This window comes from Danio rerio, chromosome 16 (assembly GCF_052040795.2).
Source record: "Danio rerio strain M-AB ecotype USA chromosome 16, GRCz13ab, whole genome shotgun sequence".
Lineage (NCBI taxonomy): Eukaryota > Metazoa > Chordata > Actinopteri > Cypriniformes > Danionidae > Danio > Danio rerio.
In genome coordinates, this window is record NC_141036.1 from 31,723,374 (window position 1) to 31,750,394 (window position 27,021).

Genomic DNA, 27,021 nt, shown 5'->3' on the forward strand with positions numbered 1-27,021 from the left:
TCGGACACCATTACAAATGTGCATCATCATTAATTAATACAGCCTAAGCCTTTTCTAGGTGGTTTACTGAGTCTTGCTATGCAGTTGATGGGGAATTGTGTTTGCTTGTTTCTAAGGTGTTTCTAATGGTCTCTAGGTTGTCACTAAGGTAGGCACTATCATTCATTCATTAATTTTCTTGTCGGCTTAGTCCCTTTATTAATCTGGGGTCGCCACAGCGGAATGAACCGCCAACTTATCCTCAGCGGATGCCCTTCAAGCCGCAACCTGCAAACATACACACACTCATACACTACGGACAATTTAGCCTACCCAATTCACCTGTACCGCATGTCTTTGGACTGTGGGGGAAACCTGAGTACCCAGAGGAACATGAACGCAGGGAGAACATGCAAACTCCACACAGAAATGCCAACTGAGCCGAAGATCGAACCAGCGACCTTCTTGCTGTGAGGTGAACGTGCTACCCACTGCGCCACTGCATCGCCTGTCACTATTATGTATCTATATTAATATGTTCAATGTATGTACGTTAGCCTATAAAATATATTTTCTGTAAATTGACGCAGGCACATATATAAGTATAGAAATTATTATTCAAATTATTACAAGGACACAGCAAGTTACATTAAAATAAGCTAAAATTGATAATTGTCTTGTGTATTTTTTGTTTCGCAGTCTATAATTATACGTATAAATATTAATGTTATAATACAATATATTGTTTATGTTACACATATGTACATATAATGCATAAATAAATAAGCTTCTACACATACATACACACAAAAACTTTATAATATGCAAACCTTTTCTTTCTTTGAGTTCTTTATATTTCTTATTATTATGATAGTAATCAGTCATTTGGAGAGCAGAGGAGTGATTATCAGTCATGTAGATGTGGTGGTTTATACTGTTAAAGAAGCTTATGAAACTAGTCTGCACTGTGGCTTTTCAAGCTGTGTGGGTAATTTCTTTGTTGTTTCCTTATGAACTGAAATCTCTTTCTGTTTGTGTACTTATGTGTGTGGCTGGAAAATAAACCCATAGACCCAGAGCTTTTCATAAAGCCTTTGGGAGACACGGAAATAAAGATATACCCAGAGAGGGAGAAAAGGAGGGAGGGAGGGAAGAGGCACACAGTGGGCTTTGGTTGGATCTCAGTGCTCACATGTGGTTAATCCGCTGGTGTTCACTAAAGCCGGAAACACTGATCATTGAGGCACTGAGGGAAGAGCAGGTGTGCAGAGTGTCTCAACCTTAATTATCTCAAACAAATCTCCTAATTTATTTACATACACAGTGAATTATGTAACTCATATTGCACATTTAAAGGGTTAGCTCAAACACGTCCATTACCCATAATACAAAAAAGGTAAATCTAACACAAAGTAAACTAACTCAGAATGTAAAGAGTGGTATTTGTGAAGTCCCCTGACTCTATGATGTAATTCTGTTGTTATCTAATATCTTTCTGGTATCCCTTTCTGTTTAAATTGTTTTAAGACTTTCTTAGCATGTGGAAGCAGTGATGTACTGTGCCTTTTTACTTAGCTCAGTGACCATACTGACTTCACTGTAAAACCCAGCAGTCAACTTTATCAAATGAAATGAGTGTAGTTAACTTAAAATTTACTGAAAGTTAATTCTACTCATTTGAAAGGAGTTTTGAACTCAGTGTTAAAAGAAATTAGTTTATTAAATACCTCATTACTTCAACTTAAATGAAGTAAGTTTATAGAACTCATATACATTAGTTTAACTCAAGTGGTTTGTAGCAATCGGTTTCCTCAAATGGTTTGAGTTGCCTTAACTTATTGGGTTTTACAATACTCAGTTGGTTTGGGTTCTCTTCATTTAGTGGGGTTTACTGTGCTCAAATTGCTTCGTTTTCTTAAATAGATTAAGTTCACAGTACTCATTAGGATTAGTTTGTGAACTTACATGGTTTGTTGCAATCGGTTTCCTCAAATGTTTTGAGTTACCTTAACTTTTTGGGTTTTACAGTGATATGAATCCTGACTGCTCATGAGAAAGGCACTTCATTCCTCTGAAATCTGTAATTTTTCACTATATACAAATTGTTTTTAAGTTGATAAATGACAAAATCCCTTTTTTTTCTTTGAACAATTTCATGCACTGATAAAAAAAGTATTATTTTGAAAATATTCATATGTTGTATATAGGCTACACTCCTGTTTAAAAGTTTGGAAAGTTGATCTTGAAATGTTTAAGTTTCTTCTGCTCACCAGGAATTTATTTATTACATCCGAAATGCTCTAAAATGTGTAATATTGTGAGGTATTGTTTCAATTTAAATGTATTTCTTTTGCGTTTAAAATGTTATTAATTCCTGTGATTCAAAGCTGTATTTTCTGCCTCATTACTCAAGCCTTATTATTCATCCAGCCTATGTTTTATGGAAAACATATACTATTCCATTTTTCCTCTGTAATATACAGTTTTTTATTACATATTAAAAGTAACATAAAATGCATTAATACTGTTGCTAAATACTTTAATTATATGCTTTTACGTTGTTACTTTATCTTCATCAAGGAATCATGAAAAGTCAAAGAAATTGTTTCACAAACACACACACACACACACACACACGCACGCACGCACGCACGCACGCACGCACGCACACACACACAAACATTGGTGATAATAATAAAAATAACAAATAATAACAGCCTGTATACAAATAATTTACAATAAACCATAATTTTAGTATCAGAATTATTTCTGAAGACTGGTGTGTAAAGATGCTATACACATAATACAGTCTCATAGAAAACAATTAATTGAATTTAGAATGATATTTCACAATATTATTATTGTTACAATATTTTGTTCTAATAATCACAAGCTTTGGTTGATAATCATCCACTGTTCGCTCTGCACGTTAACTTCGTTAAAATAATGGTTCCGTTTAGTCGGACAGATTTAGGCGTTGCACACAGCACAAAGCGAAACCACTGTTTACAAATACACAAAGTTCTTGACAGCGACTAAAATCATCGACAGCAGGATATCGCAGTTTACCAGTTGTTTAATTCGACAGGTAAGGAAAGAGTTGTGTGAAACTACAGACGAAAGTGTCAGCATATGTGGCACAATGAGCTGAAAGTCTCTGTTAAGTGAGGCAAGCTAACTTAGCTGAACTTGTACACAGCTATTTACCCGAGGGATTTTGTTTCTTTGTAGTATATGGCATAAGATAATGTGACCACGCAATTCTATTTTGTCATGTAGTTTAACATCCTCGTATCGTTAAACGTGTTGTTTTTAACATTTGACATGATAGCCTATTGACTTGTTGTAGTTTAGTAACAGTTTAGTAGCTTAATTGTAACATGATTTCTACACATGTGACGTCAACATAATAAAATTGTGAAGTATATGGAATCACCTCAGAGTACAATGCCATGGTAAAGCTTATATAAAAATTCCATGAAATGACCATTAAACTATTCTAGATAAAGACTCAATATGTTATTTTGCTACTTTTAGCTCACCCAAAAGGCTCACCTAACGTGGTTTCAAACATTTATGAGTTTTTTTTTCTGTTGAACACAAAACATATCTTGAAGAAAATAGGTTGAAAAATAGCAGCCTTTGACATCCATTGAAATTGACAAAAATACAATGGAAGCCATAAAGTTGGTTTCATGTTCGCACATTTAGACTTTTCCCATTATAAAATAATTTCATAAAAGTATTATCTAAATACTGAAATAATATCAGCAGTCAATGGCTATCAAAGCACGTCATTGTTCACAGTCAAATAAACAGTGTTAATGTTGTTTTCAAGTCACACTTGCAGGTTATTTCAGACCGAATATTCTAAGTGCTGTGGTAAACTATATAGGGATTGTGTCACAAGTTGTCACTGAACGAATGTGCGAATATAAAACCAACTTTACCTCTGTGGAAGCCAAGGGCTACTGGACTCTAACATTCTTCAAAACCTCCCTTTTGTGTTTAACAGAATAACCAAACTCACGTTTGGAACAAGTGGAGTGTGGGTACATGACAGAATTATAATTTTTGTGTGATCAATCCCCATAATCATTTGTTTATTTTTAAAGAAATAATAATATTTATATTTTCACTTGCAGTTTATGAGAGTTAATATCATCTTTCAGAGCAAGGCTGGGTATAGATGGATGGATGCATTAATCTTGTGACCTTATAAGAGAGGCTGATGATGGCGGACGAGGCTGGTAAACTTCCACTCCGGCGTCTCGAACCCCCCATTCAGAAATTTATTAAAGTGGCCATCCCTACTGACCTGGAGAGACTGCACCAGCACCAGCACAACATAGAAAAGGTACAAACACATGCACAGCGACAGCAAATCTCAGCAAATCACACCCAAAACTCGGCATATGGAGAACAGAGAGAGCCATGTGTGTGGTCACCATAGGGAATCTCTCTCCTCTGTCTGCCTGTTTGAGGAACTTATAATAGGATAATAGAATATTGGGGGGTTGTATAACCATGGCAACCTAGATGTTCTTTGAATTATTTTTCGAGAATATAAAACATTTGTATAAATGGTTTAAGATGTGATATTAACAGAGCTTTCTTGTTGCAGTTTCAGAGAAACAGACAGTGGGACAAACTTCATCATGAGCACATCAACTCCAGCCGCACGGTCCAGGTATATTAAAACTGCAACAGAATGATAACAGCTATTGTTTTCATTCAGAAAACTGCATTTAAAGTTGTAAAACAATAACATTCATAGAAATGATTTGTTATTTTGTTGCTGCATATAACAAAGCTAAGAAGGCTTGAACATATCAGAGAATTTCCAAAAATCTTAACAATTTATACAATTTTAAACAGTTATGGGATATATTAGGTTATGTCTGTAGTTTAGTTATAAACTATTTGTTTGTTAAAGTATACTTTTTCAAAGGTTTGGGGTCAGTGAGAAAAAAATTGCATAGATGCATAAAAATGATAAAAACAAACAGTTTTTGGTGCTAATAGCCATGTAGGCAGTGCACAGACATGTTGTGTTATTGCACTTCGAGCTTCACAAGTTTGATTCCTGGCTCATGGAACTTTTTCAGTTCTTCCTTCCAACTTTTTCCAACATTTTTTTTTGTCATTGTACTGTCCAATCACAATAAAGGCAAAATAAAAAAAAACTGACTTTAAATGAAAAAAAAAAACATGCCTTTATGCATATGGATTTTTAGTCTTCTGTATATTCCTTCTTTTAATAGTTCTGCTGTAAATAACAATAAATAATATGCAATAAAGAAAAAGATGCAGTTTAAGGAATGTTAAACTAAAAGGGATAGTTCAGCCAAAAATTCAAATTACTTCATCATTCATGCTCCCCATGTGGTTTTAAGCCTAACAAAGAAGATATTTTAAAGGACCCTGGTTGCTGGGACCCATTGATTTTAATAGTAGGAAAAAAACACAATACTATAGAAGTCATTAAGTCTCCAGTTACCAGCAAGTTTGAACAAGTGAAGGGAGAGTAAATGATGACAGAATTTTTTATTATTTGGTGAATTATTCATTTAAATTAAACAAAACTATTAAAAAAAAAAAAAGGCACATTTAGGGCTACATTTTAACGATCTAGGAAAGTCAGCTGAAAACATCCATTAGCCTACATATTTATTTTAGTTTGTTAAGCGCAAAGATGTGCTTTAAAACTATTTCTAAATTCAGTTCTAATTTCCAGCAAACAAACAAATTAACAATATTTGTTTATAATGGTTCATAAAGTGTGGTCAAATAAGTTATGCCCAAACACATGTCCTATTCTGATGCCCCTTATGGTGATACAGACATCTCCAAAACCCGACAGGTGGACAAATCTCAACTTTTTCTTTATTAAAACAACTATAAATATGCAGATAATAAATAATACTGCTGATAATAATAACATTATACAATTGCAAATTGTCATGCATGAACTGAAAGCCCCCCCGACATGGAATGGAGGCAGTGGTTTTTGTATTTATGTAGAAAATAATAATTATTTTAACTTTTTAATCCTTTATTTTGTTCATTTGTAAAGATGTTCGTGTATTGCTGTACATCTTGTGTGTAATAAGCAATGTGTAAGCATTTTGGACACGCATAGGTGCATAACTAATGCACTCTGCGCTGGACTTTAGACCAGGTTTTAGTTGGTCAATGGTGCAGTCAATTTCAGTTCTTCAAAATAGCAACCTGCCAACAGTGTGTCTTAACCAACACACGGCAATTCGTAACTTTTTTATTTAGTGGCTAATTTGTATGAATTCATACAATTTAGTACGATTTGCTTATCCTCCAATGACGGTTGGGTTTAGGGGTGGGGTTAGGTGCCACGCCTCCATTTTAAATTCGTACAATTTTGTACGACTGAATTAGCCACTAAACTGACAAAATGTAAAATGCTTACGTTTTCTCGTGAGATCAGGCTAGTCCTAACACACCTCCTTTATAGACCGGCACACCAGTGAGTCCACAAAGTAGCGCAAATAGATTTGTAATATAAAGAACGTGGCACAAAACGTGAAAATTACTGTTGTGCTGGTCTGAAATTAGCAAATCGGGCCAAACACATTTTGCGCCATATTGTGCTGGATGTATAGTAGGGCGGTCCCTTAAATTGAGAACAATCACCATAAAGGGATCAATTTATAGAGATAAGATATAGTTTATAAAAACATTCTAACTGTAAAAAAACAAAACAAAACACTTTACACACTGTTTTCAAATCCAATCTTTCCAGCCAGTGAACGATATAAACATTACCAATCACCACAATTGCAGTGCACACAAAAATAAACTGAATGATATCATCCACTTGTATGGATGCTAATATAGTTATTATAGTCATCATTCTCGACGTGACCACCCCTTTTAATCTGTGCTTTCACAAATTTCCCATACCTTTATCCTGTTGTGATTGAGCTGTAGGATGTGTCTATATATATTAAGTAATGTTTGACTCAGGCCTCTGGTGTACTGCATGGTGTACGTGTGATGTCTTTTCTCTACCTAATGGCCAGACAAGCGTGTAACCTGTGTGTTAATGTCTCTGAGAGTGTGTCCGGGGCTCTCGCGGGACAGTCCTGGGAGTGTGTTATGTACTGTGAGTGTGTGTGTGTGACCTCAGCACCCAGGTCTCGTTCCTCCAGAGACGCCAGAGAGCTTTCCTGTGTCCGGCACTGCAGAGAGTGAACGAAAGCCTGCAAGTGTTTCTGTGTCAGCGAGATGTGGGCGACTGACAATAGATGGAAACAAGACAGACATTGTTAAAGTAGCTCCCCGGGGATGGAAAGAAGGAGAGCAAGAGATCAAAAACCCTTAAGACTGCTCTCATAACACACCTATAGAAGAGATTGAGAGGGGGAGAGTAGTGTGTATTGACTAGGGCTGGGCAAAAAAAGATGATTTAAACTGTTGAATGCTTGATTCTGATTAGATTCATGTAGATTCTAATGTCTAAGGTGTGCTAATATTTTCAGGGAACCAAACTGATCAAGTAGCTCCAGGCAGGTCTTGACCGCATGTCAGTTCCATATCACTATGCTGAATTATTTAAGTTATGTTACAGCGTACAACAGTCAAAAATGTAATTAAAACTAAACAATATGCTTTGGATGAGTTGTGAAAAGACTAGTTTTACACGCGATTCCCTTCATTTTCATTACAGGTGCCGTCGCCGCTTCATATGCAATCCTCAAAACAGTCTGCATGACTCTCAGCTGACGCACTCCATAGTGATAAATAGACGCTGTTTCTTAAACGGATTCTGTATACTTGATTTGAAGCAGAGCAAAAGTCTGGGTTTTGGGTGCGTGTGTAAATAGATATACATATAACTAATAATTATATCTAAAGATGTCGATCTTGGTAGGGTTTTTTATTTTTAAACACAAGTAATTTTGTCCTAAAGGAGCATAAACAGTTAGGAAAGCAGTCAGCTGCTTTCCTTATAACCTTAGATGTGTGCATTTTTAAAGTTACACCTCTTATTTAATTTAATCAAACCAAAAAAATATAAATAAATCATTCATTCGTTGCTCTTTATTGAGAATGTGTAAGTTATACAGTGAAGAAACGGCTAATGGGATTTGTTAGCTTGATTCTGTTTCTTTATATTAGCTATTCATTTTAATAAGCTGAACTGTTTGCTTAAGTATTTGCTGCTAATGTATATATTTATTTTTTATTTTGTAAATAATAATAAAACATATTACTGACCATTTAACTGTTTATTTTACAACGAAACCGCTCCAAAAGAACATGTTTAGTAATTTGGGGAATTTTTTAGGGGGGGGGGGGGGGGGGGGGTCAGGGGAATCCCTTATTATGGTAAGCATATTCGTTATTTTCACATCCCAATGTTGACAGGTATGGTTTTCAGTCTGGCCCACAGGATCAATGCAGAGACTTGTCTGCCACTCCTCCATGACCACCACAGCATCTGCTCAGGATACGACCTGTTCCAGGATTATGGAGAGCTTGCAATAAAGAAAAGCAGACTAGCATAAGCATAGATGCCGTTGAAATTATAATGTCTTTTGGGAAGTGTTCCTGCCTCTGGTAGCCCTAATTATTGCAGCCTAACAATCCTTTAGAGGATTTGGATTTCAAAAGCATTTGTGTTTTATGTGTATGCTAATGCAAAGAGATGTGTCTTTAAAGTCCCCAAGAAATCAAAACTAACCATATGATTTTGTTAGCTTGCATTGCTAATTTTGTGATGAACAATTCATCTGTGCATGTCATTAAGAAAGGAAAAAAATATTTGCCCTTCTAATATGTAACCTAAATCTGAAATGCACTTCCTGTTTGTTTTCAGTTAAATTAGCAGATTTCGTGATTTTAAGTTAATGGGCGTGGCTAATGCTGCTCCAACTGTCAGTTTTGACAACAAACAGAAATGATGAGCAGGAGGAGTCTGTTAAGTTATAATAACTCTCCCCAAACCCTTTTCCTGATCTTTCCGAATGAAATGCCTACTTTACTAAGTCCATTCAGCCCGCGGTAGAAAAAACAAGTCACGCCTATTTAAAATTTAGTTTCTCTAGGAACTGCGTCACAGTAAGAAAAGAATAATAATCGAAGCTTTCGGTTCACGGGCACTTTCATCTAACTTTAGACTGCCAGAGTTTGTCTGCCTCTCGAACTGTGCTAGGAAGGCTGTTCCAGAGTTTAGGTAGGTATAAGAAAGATCTACCGCTTACAGTTGATTTTGATATTCTGATAATATTCATTCATTCATTCATTTTCTGTCGGATTAGTCCCTTTATCATCAAATATCTCTTTTATACTACAAATGTGTTTGATAATTGTTTAATATACTGTTTATGTTTAAAGCAGAAATGGACACAGCTGATTGTCCACAAAGACTGGTTAGTCCTTTGTGCAAATTTAGGTTTGATTACATTTGAACTGACATGTACATTTAAAAAAAAAAAAAACACACAACTCAGTTTTTATTCATTTATTTATTTTCTTTTCGGCTTAGTCCTTTTATTAATCTGGGGGTCACCACAGCAAAATGAACTGCCAACTTATCCAGCATATGTTATACGCAGCGGATGCCCTTTCAGCTGCAACACATCACTGGGAAACATCTATACACACACTCATTCACACACATACCTTTATATTTAACAATTCGGTGATTGGTTTCTACTACTTACACTCGGGATTAAAAATCTCTTTTTAAACTTAAATCATAAGTAATGAATCCTCAATTAATTATATCTTCTGATATGAAAAAAAAGTAAAATAATTTTTTAGATATCCACTCCAGCCCTACTGTTGTTGACCAAGATTTATATTAATTATATTTGCCTCTGAGATCCTTAGTGCCTTCATTCTCATTGAAAAGCTAACTTCTAATGTCTTGTGTGATTTAGTTATGAAGAATGATTTTATGAGTCTGATTATTCTAAGTGTGAAATGAGTGCAGTCATGTGGAACAGTTTGATTGGCTGCCTGTTAACTTTGACCTCTTTGTTCAATATGTATGAATTGATCTGTAATGACTTATAGATGTTTGCTTCTGGACATGAGTCAACAGGACCTGACAAAGCACCTGTTTTTTAATCTATAACTTCTGGTTCTCGTCAAGGTCTGGTTTGTAATTAATGAGAAAATAAATCATTATAGGGCTCTGTTGTGCATATACAACCTAGATATAACAGGCAATTTTAAAATGATGATATCCAGGACTATTAAATTTATGAAATTCTAAAAAGTTCAGTGAATAATCCAGTTCAGTGAAGTGTGTTATATTTAACCTCTTTATCTTTAAAAATAATAGAGACAATTTTTTTTAGGGCTACACGATACTGGGAAAGCATGCAATATGCAATATTGTTGTTGCATCTTGCTAAAACAGTATTTCTTACCATATTACTAACTTTAAGTTATGGGAATATAGATAGTAAGGTCCCATCAGATTTGATGGTCAGATTTGGATAAACAACCTATGCATGCAGCACACAAATGCTTGGCACATCAAATTAATTAAATTTATTGAACATCCCTGAGATATGGATATCCCATATACTATTTTCTTGATAACGATAATTTTCAATATATTGTGCAACCCTAGTTTCCATTATTAAATATCCTATAAACAATCTGACAAATTTAATGACAAATTTAAACAATTTTTTATGTTTAGGAAATCATTTAACTTTAGAAATTTGTATTTAAAAATGTAAAAAAAGGCGGCAACAGCAAAGCTCCAAAAATATGAAATTATTAACTTTAAAGACTCTCACATTTAAATTTGTAATTTTTGTGTAAATGAGTAAATTCATTATTTTTGGAGCTTTGATGTTGCCTCCTTTTTGTATATTTTTGTACTTTTTGTTTTTAGACTGAGCCCCCTTTTAGATTGATGTGCAAGCTTTTTTATTTTTATTTATTTTTTTGCCATTTAAATATTTTTTTTAAACAATCTCTTTATTAATTTTTTTTACATCAGTACGAATTATAACTTTTCAACATGTATATGTTTTTTTTCTTTCTTTTAAACAAGAAGTTGTAACATAAAAAGAGTACAAAAAAGTGGGGGGAAGACAAAAAAAGTATGAGGGGGAATTTGAGGTTTATCTACTAGGGTTCTATCACTGCTCTCTTGTAAAAATACTCAATAAATGGATTCCATATTACATAGAAATTTAATTTTGAATGAAAGTCTGAGCTTCTCAAGTTGTAGGCAGACATGACATTTTTTTATCAATGTGGAGCAACTGGGAGGATCTTTTTGTTTCCAATTCAGTAAAATCAAACTGTGTGCCAAAAGGGTTATAACTCTGATCACGCTACTTTGATTGATAGTTCTGCATCATCACTAACAATAAATATAGCTAAAATAGGCCTGGGGTATATTTGTGATGTGCAAGCTTTTGTGCATATTTGTTTTGTTTAAAAATGTAGGCATTTTTTTAGAAATTTGTAAATGTGACAATATAAAGTTTATTTTTACTGAAACTAAAATAAAATAAAAATATTTACATTAAGACTGCAGGTGCAAATTGAAATATTTGGCAGTTCTAGGCCAGAATTTTTGGGTCTTTAAAAGTTATTACAAAATAATTCACAATATTCAGTCCAGTTTGTATAGAAGAAAAAAAATACTATATAGAGATTTTGAATATAACCATAAATCCAGTTATAAAGAAGATGTTTAATGTTTGTCCCTGCAGCAGCTGCGATCTAACCTGCGAGAGATGGAGAAGTTGTGTGGACGAGTTCGTAGTGTTGATGCTGAAGCTCTGGAGAAACTCGTTCAGCCAATCAGAGATCGAGCCTCTGCTGCCATTCAAGAGTTTCTCCAGATTCACTCGGATACTGTCAACAGGCAAAACTTTAACGAAGCTATTGCCACTGTTGCAGAAACATCACACAGTATGTGTCTCTGCTTTATGAGGTTAATCAGTCTGTGCTTATTTTTATTTGATTTGGCAAGCATTTTGACTTTGATGTAATTGTTCAGGTGAGGATGACACAGGTGTCTCTGGTTTCCCTGTCACTCAAACACAGCTGCTCCTGCCTGAAATCCCTTCAGAACAGAACGCCGCAGAGTCCTGGGACTCTTTAGCTGAGGTAACGCATGCAAACAGATATTTGGGTACTTTTTCATTCACCTGTTCATTTTGAAAGCTTGGTCTTTATTTTATTTTTCATTTGAATGTTAAGACTTAGGGAAATGAGATTATGGTCAATAACAGAATATACATTTTTGGGTGAATAACCCTTTAATGTGATCAATCATTCATAGAAGTATGGTGGTAACTATTATTACTACATTTACTACTTACATTACCCTACCTGCAGTGTTTTGCATGATTGTTGTGGTTTGTTTGTTTAGGACCTGCTGCAACTGAATGGTTTAGTGAACGAGTTCTCCACTATTGTTCATGTAAGTATCGCACATCTATGAAAACAATTCATTCTTTGTTTTTTTAAAAGAAAGACACAGCAAGAAAGTATTTATGGTGTACATGTGTTTTATAAAGGGTGCTGACCAAAGCCCTTAGGTTTGGCAGAGCTGTCAGACAAATGGCTTTGTCTCTTGAAAGCCAACAAGGTGGTATTGATCTCATCAGTGTGTGTGTGTGTGTGTGTGTGCGTGTGATTGAGAAGACATACAGAGATTGGTGACAGTCTGTCAGCCATGTACTAACCAGCAAGGATTAATGAGAATCTATGCCTTATAACAGCCATTATTAGTACAGCATGCAGTTGGATGCCAGGTAGAAAAGAGGAGATCAAGCCTGTCTTCAGATTTATTTTGAAATGTTTTTTTAGACATATACACTACCGGTCAAGAGTTTGCAGTCAGTAGGATGTTTAAATGTTTTAAAATAAGCGTTTCCTGCTCACCAAAGCTGCAATTTTTTCATCAAAAATACAGTACAAATAATACATTTGTGAAATGTGATTGCACTATAAAATAACTGTTCAAAAGTAGTTTATATTTAATTTATGAATTTATTCCAGTGTTTTTTTTCAGCTTCACTACTCCAGTCTTTAGAGTCACATGATCTTTCAGAAGTCACTTTAATATAAATTATTTTATTAATAATAATATTAATATTATTAATGTTGGTAGTAATAAAAGCAATAATGAACAGCAATAAAAAATGACCCCAAACTTTTGACCAGTAGCGTATTTATTTAGAAATTAATTTTAATTTTCATTGCTAAATAACAAACTAGCTAATAATAATAATAATAATAATAATATGTAGAAGAAGAATTGGACATTAAGTACAGATACAGTTTTAAACTCCTAAAATGTGTTTCTAAATTATATTACATTCTTTAGATTCAAATGTGTCTATCTAGGAGAGTTTGTGAAAAATCTTATTCCTTTTTGGGTCTTTCTGTGCTAAAAAAATAAAATAATTGGTGTCACAGGCATCATGGTGGCGCAGTGGGTAGCACGATCGCCTCACAGCTAGAAGCTCGCTGGTTCGAGCCTCGGCTGGGTCAGTTGTCATTTCTGTGTGGAGTTTGCATGTTCTCCCCGTGTTGGCGTGGGTTTCCTCCGGGTGCTCCAGTTTGATATGACAGTCCAAAGACATGTGGTACAGGTGAATTGGTAAAGCTAAATTGTCCATCATGTGTGTGTGTGTATGGGTGTTTCCTAGTGATGAGTTGTGGCTGGAAAGGCATCCGCTGCAACAAACATGCTGGATAGGTTGGCGGTTCATTCCGCTGTGGCGACCCCAGATTAATAAAGGGACTAAGCCGAAAAGAAAATAAATGAATTATTGAATATTGGTATCATGCATCTAAATTTCCCTGTAGGAAATCTGTGTGAAAAATAATGCAGTAATTGCAAATGTGAGCCTCGGTTTTCTCATTTAGATTTTCTTTTTTTAATTCAAACATTTATTTATTTATAGAAATGTATACACATTTTGAATGACTGGAAATTATAAATATAAACTAAACTTATTTTATTTTAGTAAGTAAACATTTTCCATTTTCATTTAGTTTGACTTCAAATTAAAATAATTTCATTACCACTACATTTATTTGATCCAAAGTACAGCGAAAAGTTTAGGAATATTTTCACTATATTAAATAACTATTTTCTTTTTTCATTTATTTTCAAATTAAATTAATTTCTGAGATTTCAGAGTTAAATTTTAGCATCATTACTGCAATCACATGGACCTTTCAGAAATTATTTTAATAGGCAGATAACAATTATTTTAGAATTTGTTTTTAAACAGTTATTTTATGTCACTATTTATTTTACATTTTTAATCTATTTTATTTCTATATTTTTTCAAGAAAATCTGATATTAAATAGAAAAACACTTTAAAATGTAATTGATTTTGATAACACTTTAAAATAATGATCCATCAGTTAATGTCACTGTAGTTAATGTATTTACCAACACGAACAAACTATTAGTAAAACATTTATTATGGTATGTGTGTATCCTTGTTAGTGTTAGTTAATGTTATTTAAGTTAAATAACGTTAGTTATGTTGCATTAACTAACAAGCACAACTTTGGATTTTAATAATCCTTTATTTAATGTTGAACTATGATTAATTAATGCTTTACAAGAATATTGATACTTAGTTAATGTTAGTAAATAAATTAACTAATGGTCCATTATTCTAAAGTGTTACTATTGCTTTTGCTGTACTTTGGAACAAATAAATGCAGGCTTGAAAAGCAGAAGATTTTACCCGGTAGTAAAAAGCTACAACAAAAACAAACATTACTATATAAATATAAACAAAAGTCTATTCATCTGTTTATCTCCATCTATTCAGCTCATTCAGGCCCACAAATACAAAAGCTTAATATCAGTAACGATTGATCTTGTCTGTCTCTATTCACTTGACACCCTGTTGTGTAGCGATGATGGGATGTGGATGATGGTAAGTATAATATGATGACAGCCAGCCTTATTAGCGCTCTCCTCTCAGTAGAGGACACCCACGGTATAGTTTATTCGGTTAACACTGAGCCTCAGATGAGCCCAGGAGGTCTGCTTGTGTGACTGTGTGCTCTCAAGGGTCTCCATGCAGCTTGTGAGCAGACGGTGCTGATTACTGTCTACTCCTGAGGGAAGGAGACAGAGAAAAGAAAGCCATCAATAGCTTTCGTAGCCAGTCATTAGTGAGCGGCTTAAAATAGCCTGTTTACAGGGTGTTTGTGGAGGACTAATGCATAAATGCTTATAGGATTCTGATTAGTTATGAGTGTTTTGGCTCGTGTTTTTTTCTGACTGAAGATTATTTCACCAACAGAGACAGCAGCTTAATTGGACTTGACATAATAATAGTAATATTATGACACAAAAACAACTTTCTGTCTATCCGTCTGTTTGTCCACCTTTCTGTTCTGTCTAGCTAGATATCGTTCCAGCCATCCATCCATAATGTATTAGTCTACCTGTTGTAATATCTTTCTGTCGTTCTGTCCAGTTAGCTTTTGATCCATTCATGTATCTATCTGTCTTTCTGTCTAGCTATCAAGTTATCCATTCATCATTGTAAAGCTCTTTCTAGCTATCTATTTTTCCATCCGTCCATAAATCGGTCCATTCATTGTTCTATCTTTTATTCTGTTCATTTAACCTTTGATCAATTAATCAATCAATAAATCTATTATTCCATCTGTCTATCCATCTATCCATCCATCCATTCATACATCCATGTATAGGTCTAACTTTCATTCACTTTCTATCTATCTATCCAACTATTTATTTATCATTCTGTGGTTTCACCTTGGTAGTCATTTATCCTTGAGAAGTTTAACTAAACTGATTGGATATATACATTCCATCTTAACTGATGCTTTCACGATTATTGTTCACTTTAGGTCAATCTGTCAATCCTTCTTTCTCTCTTTCTAGCTATTATGCTGTCTGTTCGTCCTTCCATCCATCCATCCATCCATCCATCCATCCATCCATCCATATATTGTTCTGTCTGTTGTTCTATTTTTCATTCTATTCATTTAACCATTGGTCAGTTCATCAATCGATCAATCTGTCGATCTTACAGTCTGGCTGTTATTCCTTCTTTCCATCCATCCATCCATCCATCCATCCATCCATCCATCCATCCATCCATCCATCCATCCATCCATCCATCCATCCATCCATCCATCCATCCATCCATCCATCCATACATACATACATACATACATACATACATACATCCATGTATAGGCCTATCTGTTGCTATCTTTCATTCTATCCAGTTTGCTTTTAGTCAATCTATCCATCCATCTGTGTTTCTGCCTAGCATTTATTCTGTCCGTCCATCCATCCATCCACCCATCCATCCATCCATCCATCCATCCATCCATCCATCCATCCATCCAACTATTGTTCTATCTTTCATTTTGTCAGTCAGTTCATCAGTCGATCAGTCTGTCTGTCTTTCTGTCTAGCTATTATTCCAACCATCTATCCATCTATACATGCATACATACATCCATATATAGGTCTATCTGTTGTTTTATCTTTCATTCTATCCAGTTCTCTTTTGGTCAATCCATCCATCCAGTCATTCTGCCTAGCTATTATTCTCTCCATCCATCCATGCATCCATCCGTCCATCCATCCATCCATCCATCCATCCATCCATATATTAACCTTTGGTCAGTTCATTAATCGATCAGTCTGTCTGTCTTTCTGTCTAGCTAATATTCCATTCATCCATCCATCCATCCGTCGGTCTATCCATCCATCTATCCATCCATCCAGATGTCTATCCCCCCCATCTTTTCTGATGCGTTCACGATTATGACAAATCAGTCTCAAAATGTATTAACACCAACATTTGTCCACAAAACATTTGGTGACATTTATATCTGCATAGTTCACATCAGCCATGTGCAATATATCTCCACAAAATCCACAAGACATAAGAACATGTACAGAAGATCAACACATGTAAGATTTATTGGCAGTGCAGCACTGGTCAGATAGAGACGGTTTATCAACTGACCTGAAACCCTCTCACATTGGCTCTGGGCCAGCAGGCCATCCTTATTGTTGAGTCCTGAGAAAGCACACTAAGGACACATGTACATACTCACAAATTATTTCAAAATGAACAGGAAGAGGAACTTCAACTTTACAGTCGCCATGAGCTGCAAAGAGCAATGCAAAAAACAGATTTCTTTTCACAATAACACATGCTATAGAGGAGCAGGTGCCAGGCTCATGTAACTCTTTGCTGGAGAGTTAAAGAAGATTTTTCCATCAGTCTCTATTGTGTGTGTGTTTACGTGTGCATGTGTGTGTAGTGATTACTTTGAGCTCACACTGATTTAGACAGAGAGACAGCTGCCACTCTTTGAATATTTCATAAGCTTCCGACAGACCACCCTGTTACCCCCTGACATCCAGACCCCTCCCATCAACCCTTCTGCCCCAGCACTCAAACCCCCAGCTACCCACTACCAAGATTACTGAGCTCGTCTTTGTCCACTTTTTACCATTTATGAAGTGTTTGTGCATTCATTGGGATAGGAATTCGATTTGTTTTGGCATTAAATCATTGTAGATACATATTTGGACAATTGATAGAAGTTCTTTCATGCAGTTTGACATAAAAAGTGATTTTAAACAGCGTTTTCAAAAATTGTTGTATTTAATTGTATTTATCTAGAAGTTTCAATTGATAAACTACTTAGAGCATTTTCATCATCTAAATTTAAATGTGACCACCTTCAACTTATATATTTTTTCCTCATATGCCTAAAATATGTCTAAATTGCAAAATATGTTTACATTTAACAAATTGACTAATGAAACCTTTGGTTTAATATTTTTTTTGTTCTGTTTTGTTTAACAGTATACACGTACCGGTCACTTTATTAGGTACACAAGGACAACTGCTTGTTTACACAATATTCTAATCAGTCAATCACATGGCAGCAACTCAGTGCATTTACCCATGTAGACATGGTCAAGTTGATCTGCTGTAGCTCAAACCGAGCATCCGAATGGGGAAGAAAGGTGATTTAAGTGACTTTGAACGTGGCATGGTTGTTGGTGTCAGATGAGCTCCTCTGAGTATTTCAGAAACTTGCTGATCTACTGGGATTTTCAGGGACAACCATCTCTAGGGTTTACAGAGAATGGTCCGAATAAGAGAAAATGTCCAGTAAGAGGCAGTTCTGTGGGCACAAATGCCTTGTTGATACCAGAGGTCAGAAGTTAATTGGCCAGACTGGTTTGGACTGCTAGAAAGGCAACAGTAACTCAAATAACCACTCGTTTACACCGAGGTATGCAGAAGAGCATCTCTGAATGCACAACACGTCCAACCTTGAGGTGGATGGGCTACAGCACCAGAAGACCAGGTGCCACTCCTGTCAGCTAAGAACAGGAAACTGAGGCTACAATTCACACAGGCTCACCAAAATTGGCAATAGAACGTTGCCTGGTCTGATGAGTCTTGATTTCTGCTGCAACATTTGGATGGTATTGAGTCTGAATTTGACATCAACAACATGAAAGCATGGATCCATCCTGCCTTGTATCAACGGTTCAGGCTGTTGGTGGTGGTGTAATGGACTGGGGGATATTTTCTTGGCACACTTTGGGCCCATTAGTACCAATTATGTCAACGCCACAGCCTACCTGAGTATTGTTGCTGACCATGTCCATTCCTTTATGACCACAGTGTGCCCATATTCTTATGGCTACTTCTAACAAGGTAACTTGCTATGTCATAAAGCGTGAATTATCTCAGTCTGGTTTCTTAAACATGACAATGAGTTCATTGTACTCAAATGGCCTACACAGTCACCAGAGCTCAATCCAATAGAGCACCTTTGGGATGAGGTGGAACAGGAGACTCGCATCATGGATGTGTAGCTGACAAATCTACAGCAATTGCATGATGCTATCATGTCAATATGGACCAAAATCTCTAAAGAATATTTCCAGTACCTTGTTGAATCTATGCCACGAAGGATTAAGACTGTTCTGTTGGCAAAATGGGGTCCAACCCAGTACTAGTAAGGTGTAACTAATAAAGTGGCCAGTGAGTGTACAAACATATTGTTTACATGCTGTAAAAACGTATTGTAAATTATAATATAATATAATATAATATAATATAATATAATATAATATAATATAATATAATATAATATAATATAATATAATATAGAAAAATTAACAGACCACCTAATAATTCTTAATTTCTTTCAATTTACCAGATCATTAATTTTCATTTTATGCTATCAAGGTCTGATAAAATGAAGAAAAACATGTCTGAAAACATGGCACTTTTTTCTAAATGAATAATTGTTAATAATAATTGTTAATGTTAATTCTCTTCATCCATTTGTCAGTTACCCAAACACATGTAAATACACATATCTGTCTGGAGTGCTATGGAGTTTAAATGTATATGTGTGTGTGAACGCTCTGTAACTGGTGTCTTTCCATCTTAGGCTCAGCAGGAGAAGATTGACAGCATCGAGGCAAACGTTAGCATAGCAGCCGCAAATGTGGAGGAGGGGACCCAGAGCCTGGGGAAGGTAAGGGGAGAGGGGACACTCCTGCTAGGGGATCGATTCCACTCTACCCCCCTGCTTCTCTCGGCCTACCCCACCATCAGCCCATTGATCCACCTCAGAGCGCAAGGAAACCACAATTAAGAGAGGGAAGAGAGAGGTGGCGATGGTGGCGGAAGGCATGGAGCGGAGAGGGATCGATGTGTGTTGGTTTGCCCCTTGCAGGGAGTCAATGTGTGTGTGAGTGCAGGGAAGTCTAAAGAGTGTAAAAGAGAGTCTATAAACAGCATTCGAACTCCTGCTGCGGGTTCGATAGATATACACACACATACACACGCTGCAGAGCACCAACTTTTGACAGAAAAGCAAAGGCAAGGGGGCAACGTGGAGGCCGTGCGAGTGTGTGTTTGCGTGCGAACGAGGGGTTTGTATGTGTTTTATTGATCGAGGCTCAATTGAAATGTTTCTCTTTTTTGGAGTCGAGAGTTAATGCAGTTCTATTGAGCATTTTGTCTGATGCCCATGTAGAAAGTGGACCCACCTCTGAGACTGCTAAAAAGGACAGAGGGTGGTCAACACACACACACACACACACACATAGCTGAAGACTAATATATTCTGACACACACACATAGTGATGCCCTGATCTTCAATTTCATGGCGAATTCCGATTGCCGATTTTTTTTTTTTTCATCTATTTATTTATTTATTTTTACTAGCAAATTTTCCTGTAAAATTTTTGGCATAATTATTATTAATTGATTTTAAAAATTAAAATAGAAATGAATTAATATGTAATTTTATATTTAAAAAAATTGACATAAGCTCCTTTCTCACTAATACCGGTAAATTGCTGTAAAATTACCATAATGGTGTTACCGTTAATTAAAAAGCAACTAACATCCAAAATATTGTTAAATTATTTAATCATGTGGCATCATCATACACTAATGACCTCTTAATGGCTGCACTTGTTTTTGTTATTATTTACAGTTGTAAATTTAGGAACATTGTATTTACTTAATAATCTAATGGTTGGCACAAAAAATATAATTTTGATCCATACATTGTATTTTGTGTTATAATGGATATTGTATCATTGTCGTCCTACACTACAGATGGGTTTTGTGATCCAGGATCACATATACACTCGCTGGCCACTTTATTAGGTACACCTGTCTAACTGCTTATTAACACAAATTTCTAATCAGCCAATAACATGGCAGCAACTCAATGCGTTGAGGCATGTAGACATGGTCAAGACGATCAGCTGCAGTTCAAACCGAGCATCAGAATGGGAAGAAAGGTGATTTAAGTAACTTTGAACTGGGCATGGTTGTTGGTGCTAGACTGTTTGGTCTGAGTATTTCAGAAAAGGTTGATCTACTGGGATATCATGCATAACCATCTCTAGGGTTTACAGAAAATGGTCTGGAAAAATATGCAGTGAGCGGCAGTTCTTTGTGCACAAATGCCTTGTTGATGCCAGAGGAGAATGGCTAGACAGGTTTGAGCTGATAGAAAGGCAACAGTAACTCAATTAACCACTCGAGTATGCAACCGAGGTATGCAGGAGAGCATCTATGAATGCACAACATGTCGAACCTTAAGGCAGATGAGCAGCAGAAGACCACACTGGGTGCCACTCCCATCAGCTAAGAACAGGAAACTGAGGCTTAAATTCACACAGGCTCACCAAAATTGGACAAAAGAAGATTGGAAAAATGTTGCCTGGTCTGATAAGTCTCGATTTCTGCTGCAACATTCGGATGTTAAGGTCAGAATTTGGCATCAACAACATGAAAGCATGAATCTACCCTGCCTTGTATCAACGGTTTAGGCTGGTGGTGGTGGTGTAATGGTGTGGGGGATATTTTCTTGGCACACTTTGGGCCCAATAGTACCAATTATGCATCATGTCAACACCACAGCCTACCTAAGTATTGTTGATGGGTTGCGGCTGGAAGGGCATCCGCTGGGTAAAAACTTGCTGGATAAGTTGGCGGTTCATTCCGCTGTGGTGACCCCGGATTAATAAAGGGACTAAACCGACAGAAAATGAATGTTAAATCTATGCCACGAAGGATTAAGGCAGTTTTAAAGGCAAAAGTAAGGACCTAATAAAGTGGCTAGTGAGTGTATTCTGCTCAGTTTTTAGACATACAGACATACACATACACTTGTACTGCTATCTTTATGGGACTTTCCATTCACCTGATTTTTATGCTGATTTTATGTAGAACTGTATATTCTGTCTCCCAACCCTACCCCTAAATCCAACCCTCACAGGAAACAATCCTGCGTTTCTGGATGATTTATGAACTGTTTTTCCAAATTACTGTTTGTTCAAAATTTACTGGCATTTCTATACTTATGGGGACAATTAGTTCCCACAAGGCATAACAGGAGGAGATACTTCCTCAATCTCTCTCTCTCTCTCTCCAAGCATAATTAACTGTTCAGTTAACGGTTAACCCTGCCTTGTGAAGATGATTAGATGACAGAGAAGGAGAGCTTGAGAAGGGCTGAAGGAGAGATGAGAAGAGAGGAAAGGTGGCATTTGATGGACGACCCTGCCTTTAAAGTTTACATATCTTCAATGAAATTAAATCGTGTGCTAGGCACCGGGGGGCTTGTTACCTTGTGTTAATTAAAGAATAATCTGACTAAGGGAGTTTCTCTTTTTACCCGATATCAATTAATTTACCAGTTGTAGTTTGATCTGTGCGTTCAATTTCATCCTGTTTTTTTCACTCCAGATCTCTGATTATTTTGTTTATAAATGACTCTGGATATGTTTCTGTTTCTGCTGGAAACTGGACATGAAAGAGTTTATAATTGTTTGGTTATCAGGAAAACAGCACATGAAAAGTGTGTTAGTTCAAACGCTGTTTTGGGACATTGATGCTGCATAAATCATTCATTTCTCACCTGTCTGATGCTTTCATACACATACACACACACACACACACACGCACACACACACACACACACACACACACACAGATGCACAAACATACACACACACTGCATGTGGGTCAGAGACACAAGGATTCTTTTTCTATACGATGTTTCAAATATATATGAGAAGAAACTACAAACATTGACTTGGATGCACTTTGATAATATGATAATCATGTTTTTTACTTTTTGGATTTTTATTTATTTGTTAATACTGTATTTGTTTTTATTTTTTATTTTTTTAAGTGTGAAGTAAACAGAAAAAAACATGTACATCCTAATTTTTCATTTTTTAGAGATTTTTTTAAATGTATCTTTTAAAAATGCTGAATTAAAATTAATAGATATATTTTTATATTGAATAAAAACATTTATAAAAAATTTTAAATTGACCATTCAAAAATCATTTAAATGATTTGATATATATGTCACAGATAATAACAATAATAATAATTCTAACAATATATTATTATTATTATTATTATTTTATTTATTTATTATAAAACCACTGTAAATATTAAAAAATATTGATATAAATCTTAATTATAGCGTAGGAAGATAATAATAACAACAATAATAATAATAGGCATCGTTTTTATAATAATCGTAAAGGGATTCAATATTATTTAATATAATACTATTGTCAAAATAACATTGTAGACAATTATCATTAATATTAATAATTTCCCCTGTACGGTGGATTTTTGTATATGCTAACATGTATGAATGATGTTTAATGATGTACAGGGCTCAGCATATATAAGTACATCCCTTACAAATCTATCTTTTAAATTCATATTTTTTTATAGAAAGCTACAAACAATATTATTTGTGCATATACATTACATTAGTCAGTACTGAAGCCAAATCTGGTGCTTATCTACAAAATAACTTACGATAACGGTCTAAAAACTAGTACATCAAATTTATGTCACAAATACAAATTTCAAAAAGAGGAAAATATAAGAGTAGCAAAAAATAGAAAAATGTATTTTTTTTATTGTATTACCTTTCAATTTCTAAATATGTTCGGTGACTAAATATTATTTTAATAAATGTATCTGTTTGATAAATCAGTTTGTTTAACTGCACCAAAAAATCCATATCCTATCTTCTCTAAGAAATGGATAAAAATATTCATTTTCAAAATGGGGTGTACTCAATTATGCTAAACCCTGTATATCATGATGTTTATCTATCTCTATATGTGCTCTATTTCTGTGCAGGCGGCCCGTGCGAAGCTGGCAGTGTTGCCGGTGGCAGGAGCGGTGGTCGGGGGAGTGTTAGGGGGGCCGCTGGGACTCTTAGCAGGGTTTAAAGTGGCGGGGGTCGCCGCTGCCTTTGGAGGTGGACTGCTTGGTTTCGCCGGCGGAAACTTGATCCAACGCAAAAGGAAAGAAAGAATCGACCTGCAGCTACAAGAGCTTCACAGCAACAACAACAGTAAGAACGACACTCAGTGACACGTTTGTTTTCGTGGAGGAATCCATGAGACGGCAGACTTAGACGACCCACGCGTGTTCTCAAATAAACAGCAGACGCCTGTGAACGTACATGCAGAAATCAACCACATCTGCACAGTAACTCCTACATGCAGTGCAAACATGCACATGCAAGTGGACCTGCTAATTTCCCTTTTGCCTTATTTCACCATTTTGTTCTATGCCAAAGCAAACAGGGCCATATGATCTGCTGCTAAACAGCTGATTGACCTTTGGAGCAGTAATAGAAGTGTTAGAAGTGGTTAGAGATTCTAGGTTATGGATGTACAAGGCGGGTACGACTGTGCTAGATTCTCTTATTTCAAACTATTGTACAGTATGATCTATTATACATGGTGAACATCTGTGGTAGGTGACATACTCCTGTTTACAACTATTATATAGGTTTTTTTGTGCTAAAATTATATTATCACTTATAATTCCATTATAAAACGCATACAATTGGGATGAAAGGCTGAGATTGTCTTTTATTTTTGTTAATGGGTTATGAATAGATGATGATGGGTACTTTATAAGGTCTTGGCAATGCATAGTAGTAAGAATCACTTTAGGAATTAACATTATAAACTATAAACAATCATTAATAGAAATTATAAAATGAAAAATAACATTGTTTCCATAACTTGCTTATAACCTTTTACTTACTTTGCCATAATGATATTTTGATAGACATTTCAGATCATCTCAGGGTGCTTTCAATCAATACAATTTCAAAGTGACTTCAATGCCTTGTGATAACACTTAATATTCATAATGGATAACTATAGAGAAGTCAAATTATTTGTTTATATATTATTTTTGTTACATTTTTTTGTGGCAGAATGTTCAGTTTAAGGTTAGTTCAGTTATAACTGCACATTGAAGAAAACATTTTACTTTTTGGGTAATTATTTGCAATATTTTACTATAAGTGTGGAAATGCAAATGAAATCTTATTTCTTATGGTCTTATTTTATTTTAAAGCAATTGATATGTAGGATCCAGATGTTTCAGCTCAACATCCTTCTACACTAGGTTTACGCGGGCTTTTTGTGTCTTTCTATGTTCTGCTGGGGTGGCTGATAGATTTAACTGAGGTTTCCCTTTAAGGCTTTGATAACACAAGCCTCTGAGAAGCAAATCTAATACTGAAATCAATGCACTGTGAGACCTCCTTCAGCTCAAACAACATTTGAATGTTATTTGATTATGGTCCTGAAGAACAGACAGAAAAGAACAATAGCCTTTTATGGTTTATTGATCCTTATTTTAGTTTAGTCAAAACGAAAGGTGGAAAAAAATATTGTCTGTTTCAAAGTTGTTCAGTTGTTTTGCACTTGATGTGTAGTCTTAACACATACATATACACTTAAATCAAGTATGCAACACTTCTTTTAACAGATCTTTTTAGTTGACTAAGTAATACTGTACTATACATGAATTAGCTGTCATTAGAGTATTTGCTTATTGTCATAAACTCTATTTTGATGGTGCACAAACAGATATTATGCTCACTGTAGTAGCTGTCATTAAATGTCAACTTGTTTTACTAGCCTTTATCCTAAACTTAACACTCTACTAGTACTCTAATAAGAGTTAGTTTAAATGTTATTGCAAAGTTACTTTCAGTAAACAGAATGTAGATTCATGTTCACATCGGGCACACAGATATTTCTTGGATGTATTGAGGCTCTTAATTTGGCTCTTTATTTGCGAATAATTGAAATTGATTTTCATGCGCATTTTGGCAGTAAAGTCGGTTCTAATATAACTCAAGCACACGCTTTTGGATTGAGCAGCATTTACACAACTGAGTTTTACACTGTCAAGCTACTGAAAATCATGTAAGATTGAAACACTTCATCAGACAATAAGGAAATCAGGATAATGTTTTTGTGATAACAATTGTTTGAATCGCTGCTCAGTGAAAGATGGCTGTTAAAATAAATCCTTCTGAGATGATTCTATAGTTGTGTGTTTATTAATCATGCTGAATCAATGAAAGTAGTTAAGTCGTCTGTTTATAATGCAACACTATTTCTTAGGTTCTTCATGTTTGGAGTTTCCAGCCTCAAGCCATCGGAAATTTACTAGCGAACCACAACCGTGAACCATACAAATATAGAGTTGGTAGCAAAGTATGAAGCGTAACATGAATTATCACGACACCGGCTCTGCTTAGCTTCCAAAATCAGACATGCTCAATGTGGTTGTAAGCATACTAAACTGTAGACAGGTTTGTTCACTCTAGCTACTTATCTTAAGCTGCATCCAAATTCTCCTACTACTTCAATTAGTTCTACATTTGTATTTATTTTATGATCATTAGAAAAGTATGTTTTATATGAATATGAATGGAATGGAACTAGATTTGTTAGGTTGTCATCATCACTTGACCTACCTGTGTCAGTTGCGTCATATCACTTTCGTTCATGAACTCTCTTGCGTGGCCACATGAGATAGTGTAAATAGTCAAAATCTCACTGGAAGTAATAGTTCATCCAGATACTTGTCGTCTACTTTTTTCAAATACTATGAATTTGGACAAACTACTTAGCTCACATCATGTTTTTCACACACTATGAAGGATGTGATTTCAGACTCACTATATGACTTTGGACATGCTGCTCAGCTTGCATACTGTTCACAAACTATAGAAGTATGTGATTTCTGACACACCGGTAGTCACTACTGTTCTAAATGGTGAGCATAGCTCATGGTTGCTTAGCAACGGCAGACACAACTTTGAAAAGCTAAAAGTAGTCATTCTACATGGGTTTTTTGATGTGATGTGAATGCATTACTACTGCAGTATTGCACTTCTGAATGACACAGAATAACGGGTGGGAAAAATGTCTATCAGTTTTACCCTTTGACCCTAGCAAGTAAACCTTTCAGCATACCTTTAATGTGGCCACCATTAGTGTCCTTCAGGGGTGAATTTATGCTAATTGGGAAAAAAGGTATAAACAGAACTCCAAATTGGCTGGTCAGTAAGAAGTAGGCAGGACTTTTGTGACAAAGCAGCTTCACATAGAAGATTGTAGTAAATTGAAACCG

At 35.4% G+C, this 27,021-nt stretch overlaps 1 protein-coding gene across 2 annotated transcripts; it reads left to right on the forward strand.

The window, feature by feature from the left end:
• The first annotated feature begins 2,951 nt into the window (after positions 1–2,951).
• stx17 (syntaxin 17) lies at positions 2,952–25,923 on the forward strand. 2 transcript variants are annotated; one of them, XM_087285666.1, is made up of 8 exons: positions 2,952–3,067; positions 4,152–4,336; positions 4,604–4,669; positions 11,706–11,907; positions 11,996–12,105; positions 12,371–12,421; positions 19,457–19,543; positions 23,707–25,923. In XM_087285666.1, the coding sequence occupies exons 2-8, from the start codon at positions 4,211–4,213 to the stop codon at positions 23,941–23,943; spliced, it is 879 nt and encodes a 292-aa protein (XP_087141792.1). In that variant the 5' UTR covers positions 2,952–3,067; positions 4,152–4,210; the 3' UTR covers positions 23,944–25,923.
• The last annotated feature ends 1,098 nt before the right edge of the window (positions 25,924–27,021 follow it).

Coding starts and splice junctions, on each gene's coding strand:
- stx17 (XM_087285666.1), top strand. CDS start 4,211: ATGATGGCGGACGAGGCTGGTAAACTTCCACTCCGGCGTCTCGAACCC. Junction 4,337..4,603: donor ACCAGCACAACATAGAAAAG/GTACAAACACAT, acceptor TTCTTGTTGCAG/TTTCAGAGAAACAGACAGTG. Junction 19,544..23,706: donor GGACCCAGAGCCTGGGGAAG/GTAAGGGGAGAG, acceptor ATTTCTGTGCAG/GCGGCCCGTGCGAAGCTGGC.